The sequence below is a fragment of the Microplitis demolitor genome, chromosome 4, assembly GCF_026212275.2.
Source record: "Microplitis demolitor isolate Queensland-Clemson2020A chromosome 4, iyMicDemo2.1a, whole genome shotgun sequence".
NCBI classification, from domain to species: Eukaryota; Metazoa; Arthropoda; class Insecta; order Hymenoptera; family Braconidae; genus Microplitis; species Microplitis demolitor.
Genome location: NC_068548.1, coordinates 8950483 through 8974049, shown reverse-complemented (window position 1 = coordinate 8974049; position 23567 = coordinate 8950483). Strand labels below are relative to the sequence as shown.

The window sequence follows — 23567 nt, the reverse complement described above, 5'->3', positions numbered from 1 at the left end:
TTATTTCTAATATTAAGAACCACACCCCTTTTTCCTGGACCAAATCATCTTTCGACCAGAGACCAACGGAAGCCGTTCACGAGAGTTGCACTCCAAAGATCATAAAGACCAACTTGCAAGTAAGCAGCGAACAACGAAAGGTAGGTGAAATTATCAATTTTGCTAACGTATTGCATCCAAATTCTGCATCGAAACTACAGAGAAACCCCTGCGGGGTTTATCGTTCGAGTTCCCACAATAAAAATAAAACCTAGAGCTAATCCTCTAGGAAAATCACCCGGTTTGCCCGCTGCCTCCCACTTGAGGCCCACGCGACCATTTCCAATAAATTAATTATTATTAATTAATTAAGACCGGAGATACCAGAACTGATTTTTGGTGGCAGCGGTGGGATACGAACGATTCTCTCTCATTCGATCCAGAAATTGGAAGTGACATTAAAAATTTCCAAAATCTTTTTTTTCTTCCCTCGTTAAATTTCAAATTCCGAAAAATAAAAAAAAAAAATAATTTTTTTTTTCTTCCATTTATTAAGAAGTCGTTTGACTCCTTCTGCGGCGGTAATCTAACGCTACTTCATCCTCTTCACGACAGTCACTAAAAATAAAAATATTATTCTTCAATATTTTATTATATGAATTTAATTATAAATTAAATTAAAAGTGACCTTCTACCTTTTCTGCCAATTAAGCCGAGTTACCTGCTGCAGCATTACATTTTTTTTTTTCACTTCAAATCTACCAGAAAAATAATAGCCATGTCCTTCTCACATTTAATTAAATAACTTTTTTAAAAATACTTGTAAGTTTACGATTCTTAAATAAATTAAATTCTTGATTTTCATTACAGCTTGTCCCTAGATCGCCTAGATTATCGAACTTGTTGATAATATTGATTAATCGCGGATCTACAGTAAGTTTGGTTATAATTTCACTTCATTTATCTATTAAATATTTAATGTTATTATTAACATCGCGCTCTCATTGGAATTTAAAATAATTTTTAATTTATTGATTCATTTTCAGAAAGTCAAAATAATTCTTGTAAAACTCTGAATAAAACTTTTAAAAGTCTTACTATTTCTGAAAATTTCTGAAAAAGAATGAAAAACTCTGTTGAAGTTTTTATATGTAATTTAAAGAGAGAAAGCTCCAAAATATTTGGACTCTTCCAGAAGAGTTTCTCAGATTTATTCAAAAATTTTTCAGAGATGTAATAAAATGACAAAAGAAATGTTTTTCAGAATTGTTCAGAGATAATCAGTAATTTTGAAATTTCATTTAGTTTGATGAAAATTAATTATGCAGAGTTTTTCAGAAATAATAATAATAATTGACAAGTTCGTTTGAGTCACTGAAAAATACTTATTCTTAGTTTTTCAGAGATTTTGGGAGTACTTTACAAGTACGTTGTTTTTCTTTTTGAACTCTTTTCTCGTCTTTTTCAGGAATAATAAAACATCTAGGGAAAGTCCTACAATAGAAATAACAAAAAATACTTTTATGGAGATTTAATTATTTATTATTATTTTTTTTATTTATTTATAAGCGTACATTAAAATCTTATTGAAAAAAAAATAAATAACTTTTATCGAGATAATTGTTGACTGTTTTTTTATTAATATTGAGTATTTCAATTCTATATATTATCTATTTTAGTGTTAAATAATGTATTATTATAGTTAATTTATTTCTTATTACTAGTTATATCGCGTTACAGATGCCATAATGGCATAAACCAGAAACATATCTCAATGAAAAGCCATAAGGTTGTATAATTTGTGTACGCCTTCATCGCATCTGTAACGCGATATAAATACTTACTATTACATAAAGATTATTATTATTAATACTATTTTCCTCGACATTCTTAGTCAATTTCCCCCAATTTTTTTAAAAAATTCAATGACATTCAACTTTCATAGTGATATTAAAATTTGATCAATAAATTAATAAAAATGAAAACATTAATCGAAAAAAAAATAACAAAATAGCAATTTTACAAAGATATAAATTATAAAAAATTCTTTAAAAAATTTTAGTCCATAATTATTATTCCATATTAGAATTTGAAATGTTAAATTTTGTAGGCTAAAATTCATTTACGTAATTTTTTTAGAATCTTCATTGACAACTGCTGCAAGTAAATATGCTAAACATATATATCTCTGCGAAATAGCACTTACGTTGTCCTTCTCTCAATGAATGCTTTAATAATTTTTTAATCAATAAAAAAAATTTTAATGTGGTTATAGCAGTTGAAAGTCAGAATATTCTTAACAAGTAGGGACGTCGTCTTCGAATACCTTAAGCTCAAAAATTAATATTTTTAGTTAAAAAAATTATTATCACTACGGCTTTCAATTAATTATCTTAATCAAAGTTTACCAAGAAATATTAAATCATGGAGGTCAATTTGTAACAAATTATATATATATATATATATATTTACATATGTATATATATATATATATATATATATATATATATATATATATATATATATATATATATATATATATATATATTAGGGTGTCCCAAAAAAAAAAAAAAAAAATTTAACGTTTTATGGGCTCAAAAGTTACTTTATATTATAGATAAAAACCTCACCAAATTTCAGCCAGATATCTTTGAAATTGAGCTATCAACAAGGGGGGGTCCCCTTTTCCATTCAAAATACACGTAAAAATGTTTAATTTTAGTTTTTTGTTGTTAAGACTATGAAAAAAAATTTTTTTTTAATTCAAACCCATGTATTTTTGTAAGAAATTAAATTCTTTACAAAAAAGTGTTGATGCATTATGTACGTCAAACGAACTGGGAAAAAGTTACGGGGCTTCAAAAATCATCAAAAACTTAGTTTTCTCAGTGTTACATTTTTTTTTATTACTTTTCATTTTTATTCTATCCAAAAAAAATTTTTTCAAATTTTGACGTGAACGTTCTTGTAGGAAATCTAATTCTCTATAAAAAGTATCTGATATCATATGTACGTCAAATGTATGAGAAAAAAGTTACAGGGCTTTAAATGTCAACGAAAATTGAATTTCATTTAAAGCCCTGTACCTTTTTTCTTATACATTTGACGTACATATGACATTAGATACTTTTTGTAAAGAATTAAAAATTTGAGAAAAAAAAATTTTTGATAGAATAAAAATGAAAACTAATAAAAAAAAAATTTGACACTGAGAAAACTAAGTTTTTGATGATTTTTGAAGCCCTGTAACTTTTTCCCAGTTCGTTTGACGTACATAATGCTTCAATACTTTTTTGTAGAGAATTGAATTTCTTACAAAAATACGTTGGCTAGGATTGGAAACAAATTTTTACGTGTATTTTAATTGAGAACGGAGACCCCTCCCCCTTGCTAATAGCTCAATTTCAAAGATATCTGGCTTAAATTTGGTGAGGATTTTTTTTTATAATATTAAGTAACTATTGAGTCCATAAGAGGTTAAAATTTTTTTGTTTTTTTCTTTGTTTTTTTTTTTGGGACACCATAACATATATATATTTATATATTCTGGAATAGGTTAAACTGCAAAATTTATATTCTATATTGAATTTTCAGCTTCGAACATAAGAAAAATTACTTTGAATTTGAGACTACTATTAATGTAATTCAGTTAAACTGCAATTTTTTTCTAGCACTTGTTATGGCTCTTCCTAAATACTCATTGAAGTTGTTCATTTCTATGTCATAAATATCTTGAGATACATTTCTTTTTTTTTAAAATTTCTCATAATTATGTAATAACACAACTTTTTTCTCAGGTGTTAAAAGTGATTTATCTCGATTATTTTTCTGAATACGAACACCTCGTAAAGCGAGTACTTTGTAATCCCAGATCGCATGAGACATTATTTGTATGAACTTTGATGGTTTATATGTTGTAAATGCCATATGATATGAAAGGCTCTCTACGAATAAATCACCTCCAATAGGTACTCGATCTACGATTCGGCGATTTTCAGCGCTTTCAACTAATAGTCGTCGTGGTTGTTGTTGTGGTTGTTGTTGAGGTTGTTGTTGAGGTTGTTGTTGTGGTTGTTGTTGTTGTGGTTGTTGATCTTCTTCAGATTGATATTGTGGTTCTTCAAGCTGTTGTTGTGGTTGTACTTGTTGTTTTGGGTGATGGTCTTGGTGCTGATAGATAGCTTTGGAGAATTTATTGCGCTGCATTTGTTGATTCAATCGTCGTATTTCATCAGCTTGCATCCTATTTTTTTCAAGTAGTTGTTTTATCGTTGATTTTTCATTGTCACCATTCAACTCCTAAAAACAAAATATCCGAATGAATAATAAATAATATTTTTTACCACATGATGAAATATTTTTTGGTACTTACTTCATTATTCCGAATATTCAGGACTTTCGGCGGTGAAAATTTATTGTTCGAAACTGATGGCTGAACCTAAAAAATTCATATTTATTAAATAAAATGTATATAGTTGAATAACTGAGATTTTTCAAGAAATTCTGTGCATAATATTCACTTTTTTTCAAGTTTGTCACTCACTAACTTCTTTCTTTCAACTCTAAATAAATCGCAAACGTAATTTTTTATTAATGCTCAGATCATGAAGGTACAAAGTATTTATTTTCAGCGGATTCAGCTAATCTTGAGACTTAATTTCGAAACAAATAAGCGAAAGTATTATTATTTTTTAAACCATACATATATCTATAAGGGTGTGGCGAAAAATCTATTTTTTTTACACCTCCAGACATCAATAGTATATAACAAAATAAAAATTCCGTCAGAACAGCTCTTAAATGTAAGTTTTTACACTAGCTCATCGCGATTTGTGATTTTCCATTTAAATAACATAGAATAAAAAAATTTTTCAGTTTGAAATTTTTTACCCCGGCAACGGCTCATTGCAAAGATAGGCCCAGGATACATTATTGTAGGGAACTTAACATTCGACAAAAAACGTCTTTGATCATTTTTTGATAAATCCATCTGTTCAAAAGTTATATGAGCTCGAAGTCAAGTTCGAGATATTTTTACTTTTCCGGCGAAACTTTCGGACTTATCATAGAATATTATAGGCTCTTTTTTTGTATACAGTTTTACTTCCTACAAATTATGTTTGATAGTTTTTTTGGATTCCGCATAATTTTCTAGTTCATTCTATATTAATATCAAACTCTTAAAAAAATAGTATGCTCATTGATTTTAAGAGCTTGACATTAAAATGGAAAAAAATTTTTTTTTTCCCATAATGTTATTTTAATGGGAAATAAAAAATCGCGATGAGCTACAGGTAAAACTTGAATGTAAGAGCTGATTTTCTGACAAAATTTTATTTTGTCATATACTATCGGTTTCTGGTGGTGTCAAAAAAAAATATTTTTCAACACACTCTAATAAATATGTACACAGTACAACTTCGTTATAAGTTACTCAGTTATAAATTACTTCCCCTCTATTTGTTTTTTCTCGTCTCGTAATACTACCCCCACTGTAATTCAACTAATGCAGTTTTTTGGTTGTCGTAAAGAGATTATTTCTGCAGTCCTTCTATAAGTTTATCAAGTATGTACGTAGATAAATGCTAAACGTCAATTAACTTATGAAAGGACGGGACACGAAAACAAATACGTCACATATATATGTAGAAAACCGAGTGATCACCGAGTAAAATGATAGGAGTAGGAAAGTCATTTCCAAGAAATTTTTCTCCTACAGCCCCTAACAGTAACTTATTACCAGGTTGTACTGTATATAAACATATATAGAAAATTCTATTCATTACTATATGTTTATGTAAATAAACGAGATTCTATTTATGACTGTTGACACTTATCTTGGTTTACAAACGAGATAAAATCTCGGCTTACAAAACGCTTATTGTTTCTCTAATTATGTCAAGATTATGATTTCTTTCACAATTTGAAATTTATTTGGTCGACTGACTGAGTTCTGAAGAATTCTAACTTAAGAAAAAATTTAAATTAAATGTTAAAATTTTATTTTGGTAAATTTAATTGATGTAAAATTCATAACTATTTTGATTGTAGTAAAGGATTATATCAATCAAATTAAAGTATCAACTGTAAAAGAAGATTTTTGTTAACTTTAAAGTTTTTTGAGCAATAATATTTTTAATAAAAAAAAAAATAATTTTGAAATGATTACAAATGTTGATACTAAATGATGTAGTTAAATATGTATATATGTTAGACTGTGTTAGAAAATTAAAATTCAATTTATTTAGAATGAACTTTCTCAAAAAGTACTTGAAAAAAAAATATTCATGAATATAGCTCATAAAAAAACGTAGAAGTTTTGGAACGTAAAAGCTTTTAGAAAAAAAAAAAATTTTTTTTCATTACTGTTTTCAAAGTTTAAGAATTATATATACATATATATATATATATATATATATATATATATATATATACATATATATATATATATATATATATATATAATAGGGTGGTCGTTAAAAATTCAATTTTCAGGCGCCCCAAAAAAAAGCTTCGTTTTAGTGAGAAAATACGTGGGGAATTTGGTTTTTTATTTTTGAGTAAAAAAAAACACGTGCAGCAGGACGATCAAAGTTCATTTTTCGATACAATCACGGTTTTTTTAAATTTCTCATGAAATATGCAGATTAAAGGAAAAAACTATAGAGACAATTTTGTAGGAAATGAAATTCTTGACAAAAAAGGACAAATTCATTTTTTTTTATAAAATGTGTATTTATGAAGATATTTTAAAAAAACTTTTTTTAAATTTTATGAATTAAGCGTTTTAAGGATTGCAAATTTTTAAAATAACATTTTTCTAAGTACATAGAAACTACAAGAAGAATTAATGATTGATATGTTACGAGTTACGAAGTTGTCTATATTTAAGAAAAAACGTTATTTTTCACATTTGTAATTCTTTAAATGCTCAATTGATAAGATCTAAAAAAGTTTTTTTTTTAAATATCTTTATGAATACACATTTTATGAAAAAAATGAATATGACTTTTTTTATCAAAAATTTAATTTTCTACAAAATTGTTCCAATGATTTTTTCCTTTAATCTGCGTATTTCATGAGGTATTTAAAAGAAACCGCGATTGTATCGAAAAATAAACTTGGTCGTCCTGCGGCATGTGTTATTTTTACTTACATAGAACAAACCAAACTCCTCAGGTATTTTTTCACTAAAAAGAAGCTTTTTATGGGGCGCCTGAGAAAATTTAATTTTTTACGACCACTCTAATATATATATGTATATATATATATATATATATATATATATATATGTATATATATATATATATATATATATATATATATATATATATATATATATATATATATATGAAAGAGTTAATCTCAGACTACATAATAATGTATTTGTGTATTCAAAATAACAAACATTTTTGTGTTATGTTGAACTTTACATTGTTATACCATATTATTATCCGGTGCTACATCTCTTAAAATCCTGCCTTGTTGCTCATCATCGTTTGTGGAAAATATTTCGACTTCACCATCTTCTTTTTCAATTCTTGCATCTTCTTCTTGACTTTCTTCGCCATTCTCTACTTGGTAAGCTCGTAAGATTTCATCACTCATTAGGTGTATAACTTTTTTTTCGTTAAAAGCTTTGACCTATAAATTATTAAATTTTAATTCAATTACATCAAAAAAAGAAATTCATTCGAATTCTACTTAGTGGTATACTTACTTTTCTCTTAATTTTAGCACCAATTACTGGTGACTCGTCTTCTTCTTCGCTCGTTGATTCCATTGAAGAAGGATTGTATTTCGGACGACGTATCCTTACCGAGGAATTATTCAGCTCTTCTTCCGATTCTACGATTGTATAATTAATAATGAAATAAAAGTATAAAAAATTAAATAGTTATCAATACATATAAGAGTGGTCATTACTCGTTAAAAATTAAATTGACTCAAGCGCCTTATAAAAGCTTCTTTTTAGTAAAAAAAACGTCGGGAACTTAGTTTTTTCTCGTTAAGTAACAAGAACACGTGCCTCCAAACAATATCAAAGTGAATTTTTTGATACAGTCGCGGTTGTTTTTAAATATTTCATGAAATATGCACATTAAAGGAAAAAATAATAGAAATAATTTCGTAGAAAATTGAATTCTTGACATAAAAAAATCATATTCATTTGTTTTTTATAAAGTGTGTATTTACAAAAATATTTTTTAAAAACTTTTTTTAGATCTTACAAATTGAGCGTTTTAAGAATTATGTGTTTTGAAAATAACATTTTTCTAAGTATATAGTAACTATAAAAAGCATTAATGATTGATATTCTACAAGTTACAAAGTTGTCTATATTTAGGAAAAAAATTAATTCAACATTCGTAAATCTTTGAATGCACAATTGATAAGATAAGATCTAAGAAAATTTACATAAAATATCTTTGTAAATACACATTTTATGAAAACAATGAAAATGACCTTTTTTGTCAAGAATTTAATTTCCTACAAAATTGTTCCCATAATTTTTTTCTTTGATCTGCATATTTCATAAGATATTTTTTAAAAAATCGCGATTGTTTCGAAAAATGAACTTTGATTATCCTGAGGCACGTGTGATTTTTACTTAAAAAGAAAGAACCCAAGTCCCCAAGTATTTTTTCACTAAAAAAAAGCATTTTATGGGGCGCCTGAGAAAATTTGATTTTTAACGACCACCCTTATATAAATGTATGTATATATATATTTACATAAGTGTCTGAAATGGCAAATATATATTTTTTTTTTACGTCATATAGACTTTAAAGTTACTTTATATTATAAAAAAATCTTCATAAAATTTCAGCCAAATATGTTTAATATTGAACTATCACAAAGGGGGGTCCCTTTTCTCATTTAAATGCATGTAAAACTTGTTCATGTTAGTTTTTCGTTTTTAAGATTATAAAAAAATTTTTTATACAAATTCCACTCAGTATAATTTTGTAGGAAATTAAATTCTCTACCAAAAAGTACTGATGCATTTTGGACGTCTAATGAACCGGGAAACAGTTACGAAGTTTCAAAGATCAACAAAAATTTAGTTTCCTGTGCTAAATTTTTTTTATTATTTTTCAATTTAATTTTATCAAAATTTTTTTCCATATTTTGACGAGCACGTTTTCGTAGGAAATTTAATTCCCTACCAAAAGTATCTGATGTCATGTGTCCGTCAATTGTATGAGAAAATATGATACAGGGCTTTAAATGAAGTTAATTTTTAGTTGGCATTTATTAAATTTAAAAAATCTATATTTTTTAAACTTCACTCTTCCTTAACATATAAAGCCCTGCAGTTTATTTTTCATACACTTGACGTGCATATTTTATCAGATACTTTTGGTAGGGAATTAAATTTCCTACAAGAACATGCTCTTACGAATTTGAACAAAAACTTTTTTCATAGAAAAAACACAAAAAATAGTTGAATAACATTTAATTCCAAGGCAACTAAATTTTTTGTTGATCGTTGAAGCCCCGTAACCCTTTGCCAGTGTCCTTGACGTACATGATGCTTTAACACTTTTTTAGATCATTTAATTTCCTACAAAAATACATTGGCTAGGATTGGAAAAATTTTTTTTTTTCATAATCTTAATAACAAAAAACTAACATTACAAATTTTCATGTTTATTTTAATTCAGAAAGGGGACCCTTCATTATGATAATTCAGTTTTAAAGATATCTGGCCCATAAGACGTTAAAAAAGTTATTTTTTTTAGGACCCCCTTATATGTAAATGTATTAATTAATAAAGTTATTGTTAAATAATATTATTATTTTAAATAATTTTCGGTTTCATTGCGTGCAATGTGATTCAGCATCACGCAATTTTTATTTTTTTTCTTGTTTAGATAATTTTTTACAGTTAAAAAGGTCCAAGAAAAAACTTAATAATAAATATTTAATAATTTAAAAAATTATCGACAAATTTAAAAAATAATATTATTTTTATCGAATAATTTGTAGGTTTACCTTACATTCTATTATAATGAAAATTTTTTTACCGAAACTAAGCGTGAGACAAAAATACACTAAGAAAAATAATTTCAAGATTACAAAAAAATATCTTATGTGGTTAGCATCAAATCTATGAAAATTTTAATTTTGTTTAAGAATTTTTCTTCGAATTAAATTAATATAAAGTTAGCTGGTTAAATATTTAACTGTTACAAGTAAATGTACATATAACACTATGAAATGACTATTGCATTCGCGAATTTTTTGTTTTTTTAGTACGGATGTTTAATATAATACTGATGATAAGTAAAATAGTATTTTTTCTCCTTCTAAATTTAAATTCAAATAAAGAAATGAAATGAAACTAATATAACGAATTTTTAATTTTCTTTGCGGGAAGTTACAAATTCAAATCCCATATATAATATAAATAATCTATAAATCAATTAGAGAAAGATAAAACGTAAGGGTAATGACTGTACCCAGATCTTACCTGCAACTTTTAAGATTCCACACTTCACTACTTTTCCACATTCTTCTAAATGAAACATTTTGTTTTTTGTCATTGCACAATATTTGTCGAAATCTCGTAAATTTACGGTTTCAACCACTAATTGTTTGTTATTTTGTGACGGTATCTCAATCAATGCATACTTCATGGCTGTTGTATGGCTTTGTTTTTCACTCGATCCGCTCGCCATCGTAGTGACCATATTACTAATTGTGGCACGTGTTGAGGGTAAAATATGACTAGCGGGAAGAGCAAACGTGTGACAAAATGAACCATTGACAGACGCAGTGTCTCTCTCGCACTTGTCCACTTTCACTATTCATCTCTTACACTCTTGTTACTTATGCTTACTGTTATGAGTGTATTCACAAAGTTTCGCTCAGCTTCAAATCTAAATATCCTGATAACTATTGAAAAGTTAGCTAGAAAATAATTTAAATAAATGGATAGATTACACTTTAATGCAATGTATAAGAAAATATTTTCTGAAAATGTGGCGATTTAATAGCTGTTAAAAAATTAACATTTTAACAAAAATTATATCATTAATCTTCGAACTCGACACAGAAAGAAATCAAAAATTTTGTTGTAATTTTATACATTAAGTAATGTTCTTTTTTATTATTTATAAAGTTTATTTTCTTGAATGATAAAATAATGACAATTTAAAATCGTATAGAATGTGATAAAATTTTATACAATTTATTAGAAAAATATAATAAAAAAGGGTCATATTTTTTTTTTATTAAAAATGTCCGTTTTTTTACTGATAAAAAATTGTTGTTTTCTTTAATCAGTAAAATAAATGATTTAAACATTATTGTTTCATGAAAAAGTTTTCAAAAATCGCTAAAAAATTATTTTTGTATAATATTTTAACAGAGATTCATTTATATGTATGATGCTTTTTTGAATTTTTTTAACTATCAAGAAAAATTAATGTTTATTTAATTTATTTATTATAAATAATTTTTAATTTATCCAGCTATATGAAAAATTTTTAATAAAATTTTTCGTTAAAAACTGATAGTTTGATAAGATAAAAATATTGAAATTATATTTTATTTATTTGAACCATCGTCTACATTGCTTTTAAATCTTACATATGTGTATATATAATATAAACTTATGCGTATAAAGTTATGTATTAACTCATAGAAATTAAAAAAAAAAATTATACATCATTTTCATCCGTCATCTAGACCGTTTGTCGTCTAGACCGTTTGTCGCTACCTTAGGCACAAAGCCTCAGAGGCATCGTTACTTTCTAGCTACACTACTTTTGACTTACATTTATCTTTGATTTTAATTTTGTTGTTCACTCATTAAGAATTTTCTGAATAGATCTGGGCTGGCATTCTTTACTTTTTTGTTTAGTACACATATCCAACAGTATAAAAAAAGAAAGAAATTTAACTCACTCAATTTTATACATAAATTACTTTAACAAGAAAAAAACAATTTAAAAAAAATTAGACAAAATTGTTTAATTAACAGATGTCCTCAGTAATAAAAAAGTAGATTAAAAAATAATTTTTTAGATTTTTTAAAAATAAGATTAAGGTAAGAGCACAAGTACCCGGCCCCTAAACAGTAGCCAGCCAGTCATATGTTTTAACATTGGCTCAAAATATAGATATAATTTAACATGAAGTGGCTGACTACTGGTTTGGAGCTGGTGCTGTTACCTTATACTTATTGTTATATTTAAATGATGGCTCTTCCTTTTCAAATTTCTGTCAGTAAAAAAAAAAATTAATATTTTTTAATTAATTTAATAAGAAATTTGAAATCTGAAGAGACTGAATAAATGAAAATATTTTTCAAATTATAATCATGACTATTCTACAACTGCAGCCCCCGCATTCACCTCCCTCCCCCGCTTTCTGCTCTCTGTATTATAAAAATTGATGTCCTTCCTTGAAATTCATATAAAACAGTAATTATTTACTTATTTATTGATTAATTTTGTCCCCGGAATATAATATTGTACGAAAGGAAATTAAAAAGTGAATTTATAAGTTATGCATACAATTTTTTTTTTTTATGGAAAAACGTCTGAGTATTTTTTTCGAACTTGACTTTACCTCATAAACTTGGGGCATTTCACGCCAAATCGATCACTTTGAAACCCAACCCCTTCTGATTTGGCTGAAAATTTTTTCTCTTTTTCTACCCCGTCAAAAACAATTCTCAGAATTTTTTCAAATTTTTTCTTTCGAACAAGAAAAGTTATAAATTTAAAAAAAAATACCTTTTTTTTTTTTTTTTAATAGCTATAACTTTTTTGAAATTCAACTGCTTAGGGGTTTTTTTGTTCAAAATTTTTTATTTTTAATGTACTTTTTGAAAAAAAAAATTATCTGAACCTATCTTCGTTATTTTTTTTTTTTTGGAATAAATCGAAAATTTTTCAATGATTACCATTTTTTATTTTTTATGATATAAAACGGGAATTACCTTCATTTATCCAAAAATGGACTAAAAGACAACTTTTATATTTTTTGTTTTTAAATGCAATTTTCCGAAAAAATACCAAAAATTATCCGGAACGTCTTTCTATTTTTTTAACTTAATTTTTCGGATAAAAATAAAACTTTAGCGATAATTATCATTTAAATTTTTTAAAAAAATTATTAATCTTTATGTTGAGTGAAAAAATCTGAAAAAATTTTGAGGAAAAATATCTCCATCGGCTGTTTGTTATTTAATATTTATTTTGTCTGGCCGTTAAGTCTGTACAGTGTTTGTTTGTGATTTCGTATACGGGGTAAGTATTATATCCTATGATCTTTACTTTGTGAGATATTTTATTTTTTCGGTCTGGCGCGTATGGCGCCTCTGGGTTACTCTTACAGGGAAAGAGGAGAGAAAGGGAAGAAGGACCGAAGCTTAGTCCACATTGACGTCACAGTTGGACTTCTTCTGTAATAGCTAGCACAGCACGTGGTTCTATATGTAATAGCTTTGTGTTAAAATTTTCAGTATCATTTAGTATTCGCTTAAAGTAAGCACGAAATATAATATATTCCAAAATCATTATAACTTTATTTTTTTAATTATTTTTTTGAATCAACTTTTTTCTTGATTTCATATAGTTTCAGTTTTTTAAGTGTACATTAGTCGTTAATATTTTTATAAAAACAAAACTTTGGTGAATTAATTGTATTATTAAGAAGATCGATAATAATTTTAATCTCTTTCCGAATTTACTATTATTTTCTATAAATTTAACAAAAACTATCAAGAAATGCATCCTCAAAAGCGTCGAGGTCCATATCAATTATACTTAAATCGTGGTGGTGACGGTGTAATGCCTCGTTCAACTTTTTATGAAAAATTAAAACAGCTTCGTGGAACTGTAAGTATAAATTATTTTTACACTAAAATTAATAAAAGTTGTTTCCCGACTAAAACTTTTATGATCTTGAAGTTAGCCGACGTTTAAAAATTTTTGGATTTTTTTTTTAGAACGATAAACTATTATAAAAAAAAAAATATTTAAAAAAATTGCACTTAGAGCTTTTTTGATTTTCTACATATGCATAATTTTCGTTTTCGTTTTTTTTTTTTTTTTTTTTGTTGTAATAAATGTATGAAAAAAAAAACGAAATTTGCTAATTGTCGTTTAACTTCAGGATCATAAACATTTTTCCCATTAAAAAAAATTACAAATCTTAAAAACGATTAAACCTGCCGACCATCCTCGAAACTTTCCCATTGTCATCGCGCTCAAAGGCTGGGAAATTTAAATAAAATATAATTTAGATTAATTAATTACTTTTCTGTAGCTATATGATGTTCTATAAAATTTTCATACAATTTTATGGAATTTTCGATGAGCAGAAAAAAATTTTTTTATATAATTTTCTTTAGGTTTATGAAATTTTATGTTATTGCATGAAATTAAAGAAAATTGTAGAAAATTATATGATTTTGTATAAAATTGTAAACAACTGTGTCAAATTTAGTTTTCTCAATTGTTTCACTCAAAATCCAATAGAATTTTATAAAAACATTTCCTCGGTTAGTTGAGTTCCCTTTAAAATTATTTTATTTATACAATTTCTAAAACTTACTATTATTGTATAAAATTTCTAAAAATGTATCAAATACTATATATGATTATTCTAAATTGTTCTTCCTGTATAAATTTTGAGAACTTGTCGAGAGTTGCAACAAGGTGAACGTTAAGTGAACAGTTGACAGTGCGATATGAGGCTCAGTTCACTGACCGCCCAACCCCAACTTTGTCAATTAATTTTTGGCCTATGTATGAAACTATATTATTGGTGTTTATAGTAATTTTTATTTAAGAAATCCAAAAATGCCTGACAATTTTATGAGATTTTTCACTTCTTTTATTATAAACAATTTAAATGTTTGAATTATTGTACTAGACGAACCCATAATTTTATTAAAAAAGTTTGCGATTAAATATTTTTTTGAATTCATGCAGAATAAATGTAGTCGTACAAATTTCTTTACATTTTGATTATTTATGAAAATATTGAAATAACTGGTTTAATAATATTTAGTCTATAGGAGCATGAAATTTTTTTTTACTTACTCCCCTCCGCTGTATCTTCTACACTCTTACTGTGCTTGATTCATACACATATGAATTAATATAAATGTGCTCAGCTTGAAATTTAAGCATATGATTATTATGAAAAAGTTAAGTAGATAAGCAATGCAAAGTTTCGAACAATAAAACATTTAATAGGATCATATTTGTTAAAAGTCTGTACATAAAATTTGTATAAAAGATATATTTTTAGTAGCTAACTTTTGGCCGATTTTCGTATATACTTTGTAGGCTTTGAAATTTTTTTATTTTTTTTTCCTCATTTATATAGCTATAACTTTATCAAAATACGAATTATTGGACTTTTTTCTTTCCAAATATTTTTTTAAATGGACTTTTCGAAAAAAAATCATTGCAACCTATCTTCATTTTTTTAATTTTTGGAAAAAATTGGAAATTTTTCAATGATTACCATTTTTGATTTTTTTTTTCTTTTTATTTTAAAAAACTTTGACAAAATGATAAGAACCGTTTGAAAAAATTTGAAAATGACGTGGTAGAAAAATAGAAAAAATTTTTAGCCAGATCAAAAGATATCAGGTTCCAAAGTGGATGATATGGCGTGGAATGCCTCATATATCTTAGGGTAGATAAAAAAAAAATAATTTTTTTTTCTTCAGGTGCCGTGAAAATATCGTTTAAGTTACTAAAAAAAAAAAAAATTCTGGTAAAATTTGAGCTCTTAATGTTAAGAGGTGCCTCTTTGTGATATTAGATTTGCCATTTAAATAACATGGGAAAAAAGTTCAAAGTTTCCAATTTTAGATCTCGGCAATGGCGAATATAGTACAGATAGGCTTAGGATTTATTTTATAGGAAATTAAACGATGTACCAAAAAAATCTCTCATCATTTTTTGATATATCCATTTGTTAAAAAGTAATTTGAGCTTGAAGTAAAATTTATAGTAAATTTCGAGATCACTTTACTTTTCTAGCGAAACTACCAGACTTATCACGAAATGTCATGAGATCTTTTTTGTAGACAATTCTGATAAAATGAAGTTTTTTTCAAATTCCGCATAATTTTTTAGTTATTACCATTCTAGTGTCAAGATCTTTCATAAATTAGTGTTCTCATCGATTTCATGGGCTTGACAATAAAAAATGAAAATAACTAAAAAAAAATGCGGAATTTGAAAAATTTTATTGTAAATAATTTGTAGAGAATAAAATTGTCTACAAAACAGATTTCATGATATTTTGTGATGAGTCTGATAGTTTTACTAGAAGAGTAAAGTGATCTCGAAATTTACTGTAAATTTGGCTTCAAGCTTAAATGAACAGATGGATTTATTGATGAATAATTATGGAGGGTAGAGGTACCTTTACCCTCCTTAATAATGATAAGAGACTTTGTTAGTATAGCGTTTAATTTTCTATGAAATATATTCTAAGCTTACCTGAATAATTAGTCACTGCCGAGGTATAAAACTGGAAATTAATAGTATATTACATACCTAGGGCAGTAAAGCAAGAAATGTCTCAGACCACAAGTAATTGTTGTCCGAGGCGAAGCCGAGGTCAATAAACATGTGATCGGAGGCTTTCTTATTTACTGTCCTAGGTGTGTAATATATTATTTCCCATATTATTTAAATGGCAAATCTAAAATCACAAAGAGACGCCTCTCAACATAAATATTAAGAGCTCAAACTTTACCAGATTTTTTTTTTTTTCATTATCTTAAACGATATTTTTATGGTAACTAAAGAAAAAAAAAGTATTCCTTTTTTTTACTCATCCTAGTATAAAGTAAAAGACCTAGTACCCGATCAGGGAACTAGTACATGTTTACTTCATGTATTTGTATATCTATACTTAGTCAAATTTAGTAAATATAGATATGCAAATACATGAGTGATCGGGTACTAGTTCCCTGATCGGGTATTGGGTCTCTTACCTGTTATATGTTTTTTAATGTCATAATTATATTTTTTATATATATTTGATATAAGTTGTAAAATTTACAATGTAAATATATTCCTTTATATTATGATACCTATTTTTGTTTTTTTTTTTTTTACAATTTCTATTATGGGGGTAAAGTCGGTAGTTATTAATAAATATTTCATTTGAAACAAAGTTTGACTGTCCATTTTTGCATTTAGATAAAAAAAGCGAACAACTTTCTTCTAAATTAATATTTAGATAAAAAATACTCATTTTTTTCTTTAAAATTCTCATGATTATAATGTCTACATACAAGAGCTTTATGTGCTATTTATTTGAAAAAATTTAAATTTTATTTCTAATTCAACGGTAAAAACATTTTATTACTTCCTACACAGAAAAAAAAGGGAATCTTAAACCAAGAAATAAAATGCCTTCTAAATTTTTTTCTTGAACCAAACGAAATTTCTTATTTTATTAAAGTACAAAATTATTTGGATCAAGAAATAATTTCCTTCGCAGAAGACATAATTTTCTTAGTCAGAAACATGAGGTTTTTAAACCAAGAAAAAACTTTCTTGGTCCAAAACATTTTTTCAGCCAAGAAATTAATTTTTTTAATTGAGCCAATATATTTATCAAGCTAAAAAAATTTTTCTTTTGTCTAAATATTGCAAACAATGCTGTGAAGAAAACAAATGCTTTATCAGAAACATTTATAAGGGATAGGCAAGTTTCGCAATATGTTAAAAATTTAAAACACATTGAGAAAAACAATTATCAAATATAGTTACAAAAAAAAAAAAGAGAAATTATTCAATATTGTGTAATTAAACAATATTGAATAATTTCTCATTTTTTTTTTTTGTAACTAAATTTGTTTTAATTAAAAGTTTTTTAATTTTATATCGAAATTCATTTATAAACGATTAAATATATTATTTAATTTATTTATTATATAATAATATAATTTAGTTATTTAATTTTTATTTAATTTAAATAGAAAAAATGTGGATCAACAATCCATTTTCTGCGCTAGTGTGAGAAAAAGAGAGTAAGGAGTAGTCATTCCTTAATCCTTAGGTTGCGAAGGCGGAAGTACCTATGAGTGAATCTAAGACGAAACTTTCTAGGCTTGAGACTCGAGTATTCTTGGTTGGAGATTTTTCGTGTGATTAGTCAGAGAAAGTATTTTTAGTTTGAGTTCGTACCGTTTATTGTTTCAAAACATCATAGTTCTTTAATTAAGTGTACATTTTTCATGAACTAAATATTATTATTTCTTGGTTTAAGTAAGCAATATATTTAAGTTAAGAAAAATATTTATGATATTAAGAAATGCAAGTTTTCATTTCACCCGCTGAAAACTATCTTGGTTGAAGAAAAATTTTCTCGAGCCAAGATTTTTTTTTTCTGTGTAGTGTACAGTATGAAGATAGATAACATAATTTTTTTAAATCATGAATTTATTTACACCTTAAAATCGTATAATCTTTGAACAAACATTACGATACTCTGATTATTTTAACACAACTCCTCTGTAGTTACAAGGTATTTAAATTCAAAGTTAAGTACTACGTTATTTTAGTCTACTATATAGAGGGAATAGGTCACTCTACCCTCTATATTCTACTGTTAGGAACGTCATATCAAGTAATAATACTAGTGCTTTGCTTTATATCTGAATAAAGATTGAAATATCAAAAAAATACTATGTAAAAAAAATTTATTCGATATGAAATCTAAAGCATACCAATGTTTAAATTTTCTGAATAAAGTTATTGGTTGACCTCGCCTGTAAGTAATACAAATCATTTAATAATTTAGAATTATGAAAGTAGTTATTGTAAAGAGAAACGATGTATATTTTCAGATTTCACCAAAAAAATTGTATATAAATGATTATTAACAATCTCTTAATTAAATTTGTACACAGAGCAATATATGAAACTTAATTACGACAAAATGAATAAATAAAACTATATTTTCGAAAACATTTGTCACTTTGACCGTTTTTATTTTTTTACTTTTTTAAGCTTTTTTTGTGTTAAGTACAAAATAAAAAAATACTATAAGGTCAAAAATTAATTAGAACAATTTAGTGGCTAACTTTTCAATTTTTAATTTGAATTATTTGCTATTGTTACAAATCAGAAACCGTTTAACAAATTGATGCTCTATGCTTTAATTTTTTAAATTTGGTTTTCAGCTCAATTTTTCGGCAATCGTCACGTAATAATTCAAAGTGACAGAAAAAAATTTTCATTAAGTTAAATCTTTGAAATTGTAATAAAAATCATGACAATAATTTAATTTTTCTTTTATCTTCGACATTCGTGACGATTTCAATTGACTTGATTAGAGTGAAATAAAAATCCCAATTTCGAGTGCTTGTGAGCTCATTTTGAATATTAAAAAAAAAATTTAGTCTATAAAAATCACTACCTGGGCTCTGTACTCGTACTGAATACCCTCTGTCAACAATGAAGATCTGCGTGTTAGTACATTAATTTAAATAAATAAATAAATAAAACTTAAATAAAAGAACAATTTTTCAAAAATATGTAAAGAAATAACAAGTGTAACGGAAGAAAAGTATGAATAATATTATTTATACTTTTTAATTATATATATAATTAAATTTATATTATAATTATATGTATATATATATATATATATATATATATATATATATATATATATATATATATATATATAATAAGATAAAAAATAAGAAAAAAAAACAATTAATAAATATAATATACATAAATAAAAATGAAAAAAGTATAAATAAATATATTAAACACTCTTTGTAATGTATAGTTATTTATTTATTTTTCTGTTCTATAGTTGTCAGATGTAGATACTGAAGCTCCTGTGGAAACTGTCAATAATTTGCTTTCTCCTGCTGTAAATGTTGCCGAAAACGTACAATCATCTATCGAAAATGTATTTGAAAATATTCAGCCTACTTATCAGCAAAGTAGAAATTATTTTAACCCAGACCAGAATTTATTTGATGAGGAGAACAATGAAGAAAATCAACGTCATGAAAATTCATGGTTTTATGATGACTATGATGAACAAACAGAATATGATGAAATATGGTTTGATGTAAGTTATCTGACTTTTATTGTATAAAAATTAAAAGAGAAAATTTATTAATTATTATTTTTTACATTATTTCTTTAGACTGAAGAATCGCCACAAAGTGAAAATCATTTTGAAGATATTAATAATGAACGTGATGAAGTAAGTAGAATCTCTCAGGAGATAAAATTAGTTAACAAGTAAATAGAAAGTAGTTAAGTATAAATTAAACTTGGTCCTTAAATATTGATAATGAAAAAACAAAATCTTTTCAAATTACCTTCGTTCGTAAACTTCGAAACAGATAGTGTTAGTTTATAACGTCAAACATTAATTTATTTTTAAAGTATCAATTTACTGCTTGTTATAATAGTTCATACCATAATTTTATTGAATTCCGGATTGAATAAAAAAGAAATAAATTTTTGGCATAGTAAATGACATTAATAAAATACATTAACTTTAGACGGAATAAAAATATAAAATATGAAACGTCCAAAATTTTAAATAAGCTCATTAGTTTTGAGTGATATATAAAAACATTGTTTAGTAAGATTAGTTATAAGTTATAATAAATTCAGTAACAATGTGTATTAATTTCTACTGAATTTAAAAATTGATTATTATTATTATTATTATTATTATTATTATTATTATTATTATTATTATTATTATTATTATTATTATTATTATTATTATTATTATTATTTCTTTTAAGTATTTATTCATTTTCACTTATTTTTCGTTGCAGTATCAAAGTCATGAAAGCAGTACTGGTGAAAGTTACCATCAACCTCTTTGTAATTGTACGTCTGTAACGCGAGGAGAAGCTTTTTTGATGACTCTTTTGTTAGGAGTTGAACATTCACTTACGTGGAAAACTATGACAGCAATATTATCAATGATTAATACGTTGTTCGGTAAGAACGTCGTTCCGGCAACAAAATATAAAATTTTCAAAACGTTACAGCAAAATGAAGAAATTATAACGTACCATTTATTTTGTGACGATTGTTTATTTTACGTTGGTGCCCGAAATAACTCAAATATTAAAGGGATAATATGTGAAAATTGCGGTGATATGGATCAACCCCCCAATATTTCCTTTTTTATAACGCTTAACATGGCAGCACAATTGAAGACAATATTTCAAGATTTAGAAGTGCAACAAATATTAATAAAACGTTTTGAAAATGCTGGAAAAAGTTCGAATAAAAATACCATCGAGAATATTACCGATGGAAAAATCTATAAAAAATTATCTACAGAAAATAATCCTTTATCCGACAGTTTCAATTTTTCTTATACATTTAACACTGATGGTTGTCAAGCATCTAAATCAAGCAAAGTCTCTACTTGGCCAATATACGCAATCATCAATGAATTACCTCCTAAACTTCAATCTAAACACATGATTATATCTAGCATATGGGTTAGTAAGAAGGAACCAAACATGCAACTTTTTCTTAAACCATTTGTTATGCAAGCGAATGAATTAGCTGATAAAGGTATTGAATGGAAATTAGGAGACAGAATAATTACTAGTAAATTTGTACCAGTGTGTGCTGTTGTTGACTCGGTGGCTAGATGTAAAATGTTAAACATGAAGCAGTATAATGGTACATATGGTTGTACTTTCTGTGAACATCCTACAGAATCTGTTGACGGATATAGAAAATACACCATATCTACGAATATTCCCAAAGATCGAACTGATGAATCAATAAAAGAGAATATGAATCTTGCAGGTCAGAGTGAATTTGGCAGAGATGTTATGGGTGTTTGGGGGCCTTCACCATTAATGAATTTAAAATACTTTGACATTGCTAATGGAATGTCACCGGATTATATGCATTTCATTTTATTGGGCACAGTAAAACAGCATACAGAAATTGTATTATCCTCATTCGACAAAGAATACTACATTGGTAATCCAAACCAGCTACAAATTATAAATGAGAGACTTATGAGTTTCAAACACCCAACATGTATAACTCGATCACCAAGACACATAACGGAGAAAGAAATGTGGAAAGCAACTGAGTGGCGGTCATGGCTACTTTTTTATTCATTAATTTGCTTAAAAGGAATCCTTCCTGAAAAATATTTAAATCATCTTGCTTTACTAGTAGAAGCAATGAATATTTTGTTATCTGAAAAGATAGATAAAAAAGAGTTACGAATAGCTGGTTTTTTGCTAATCAGATATGTAACATTTTATCAAGAATATTTTGGGAAAGGAGCTATGACATACAACATTCATTTGCTTTTACATATGGAAAAAAGTGTATCAAATCTAGGACCATTATCATGTCATAACACCTTTACTTTTGAAAACGAAAACCACTTTGTATTAAAAATGGAAAAGAGTCCGACCCATCTACCTATTCAGGTTGCTAGAAGGTATATATTCCAGAAGTCACTGCCATCATTTGAAAGCAAATTAATTAAAAGCAATGGTTTTAAAACGTTTTGTGAAAGAAACTTGACTGGGCGGTTGAAAAATACTTTTAAAGTAAACGAATGTACTTTGATAGGCAGAGGCAAAGCATATGAATTAAACATTATGGAAAGGGCACTAGTAAATACTACGGGAAAATGTCGATCATTCAACAAATTTATTTATAACAATAATCGTTATACTTCGAGTAACTACCGCTTATGTCAAAAAATAAACGATTCTTTGATAATACTTAAAAATGGAAAGATGGGTGTAATAAAAGAAATTTGCTATTTTGACACAAATGAAAGTGACAAACAAATTTATATATTTTATGAAGAACTAATAGGACGGAAGAAATATTTTCACTCAACAAAGCAGATTACAGTTCATAATATTGAAGAATGTACACCTACCGTTAATCTACAAGTGTGCAAGCCAGAGATGATAATGGAGCCATGCATGTTAACAGAAGTAAACAATCAATATTACATTATTAAAATTCCGCGAGGATGTTATAATGATTAAGAAAAATATAAATATGTCGGTAATTCATGAACTATAAAAAAAAAATAAATGGTTAGTAAAATGTTGGGAATTAATATCCATAATAATTATTATTAATATATATTTAATTAGGGTGTTTAAAAAAAAAAATTTGTTTTTTGTAGGTATCTTAAAATTGAAAGTACATCAGAAAATGAAGATTTTGGTACCAATCCGAGTTCCGAATGATATTAAGGTTTGCTTCAATCCATTTTGCAATTTACCATTGAAATAATACAGAAAAAAATTTTTTTTTTAAATTTTCTAGCTTACAAACTAATCAACGGATTTTTAAGCACAATAATTATTTTTGTAGGAAATTTAACCCGCTATAAATGAAGTCTCTTATCATTTTTTGATAATTCCGTCTGTTCAAAAGTGATTGGAGATCGCAGTCGAGTGACAGTAAATTTCGAGAAAAGAAAATAACGTTGTTTTTTGACACACCACTCTGATATATACATATATATATTGCGAAATTTAGTTTTCTGTAAGAAAATCTTCTTTTGTTAAACTTACATAAAGATAATTATTTGAA

General features: G+C 26.2%; 2 protein-coding genes across 4 annotated transcripts; one reads left to right on the top strand and one right to left on the bottom strand.

Annotated features, from left to right (window-relative positions):
* Positions 1-58: 58 nt before the first annotated feature.
* On the top strand, positions 59-23567 carry LOC106693488 (uncharacterized). Of its 3 annotated transcripts, XM_053738511.1 has the most exons (7): positions 59-140; positions 850-912; positions 19804-20067; positions 20146-20205; positions 20795-23062; positions 23155-23225; positions 23346-23567. In XM_053738511.1, the coding sequence occupies exon 5, from the start codon at positions 20882-20884 to the stop codon at positions 23009-23011; it is 2130 nt and encodes a 709-aa protein (XP_053594486.1). In that variant the 5' UTR covers positions 59-140; positions 850-912; positions 19804-20067; positions 20146-20205; positions 20795-20881; the 3' UTR covers positions 23012-23062; positions 23155-23225; positions 23346-23567. The 3 variants fall into 3 exon arrangements, with proteins under 3 accessions (XP_053594486.1, XP_053594484.1, XP_053594485.1); XM_053738509.1 differs by lacking the exons at positions 59-140; positions 850-912 and adding an exon at positions 13158-13835; XM_053738510.1 differs by lacking the exons at positions 59-140; positions 850-912 and adding an exon at positions 13158-13835 and having other exon boundaries at positions 23298-23567.
* LOC103574591 (uncharacterized) lies at positions 3597-10630 on the bottom strand. Its single transcript, XM_014441378.2, has 5 exons — positions 10457-10630; positions 7700-7827; positions 7423-7623; positions 4352-4417; positions 3597-4278 (listed from the first exon to the last, which is right to left on the bottom strand). Exons 1-5 carry the CDS (start codon positions 10620-10622, stop codon positions 3733-3735), a joined length of 1107 nt encoding a protein of 368 aa, XP_014296864.2. The 5' UTR covers positions 10623-10630; the 3' UTR covers positions 3597-3732.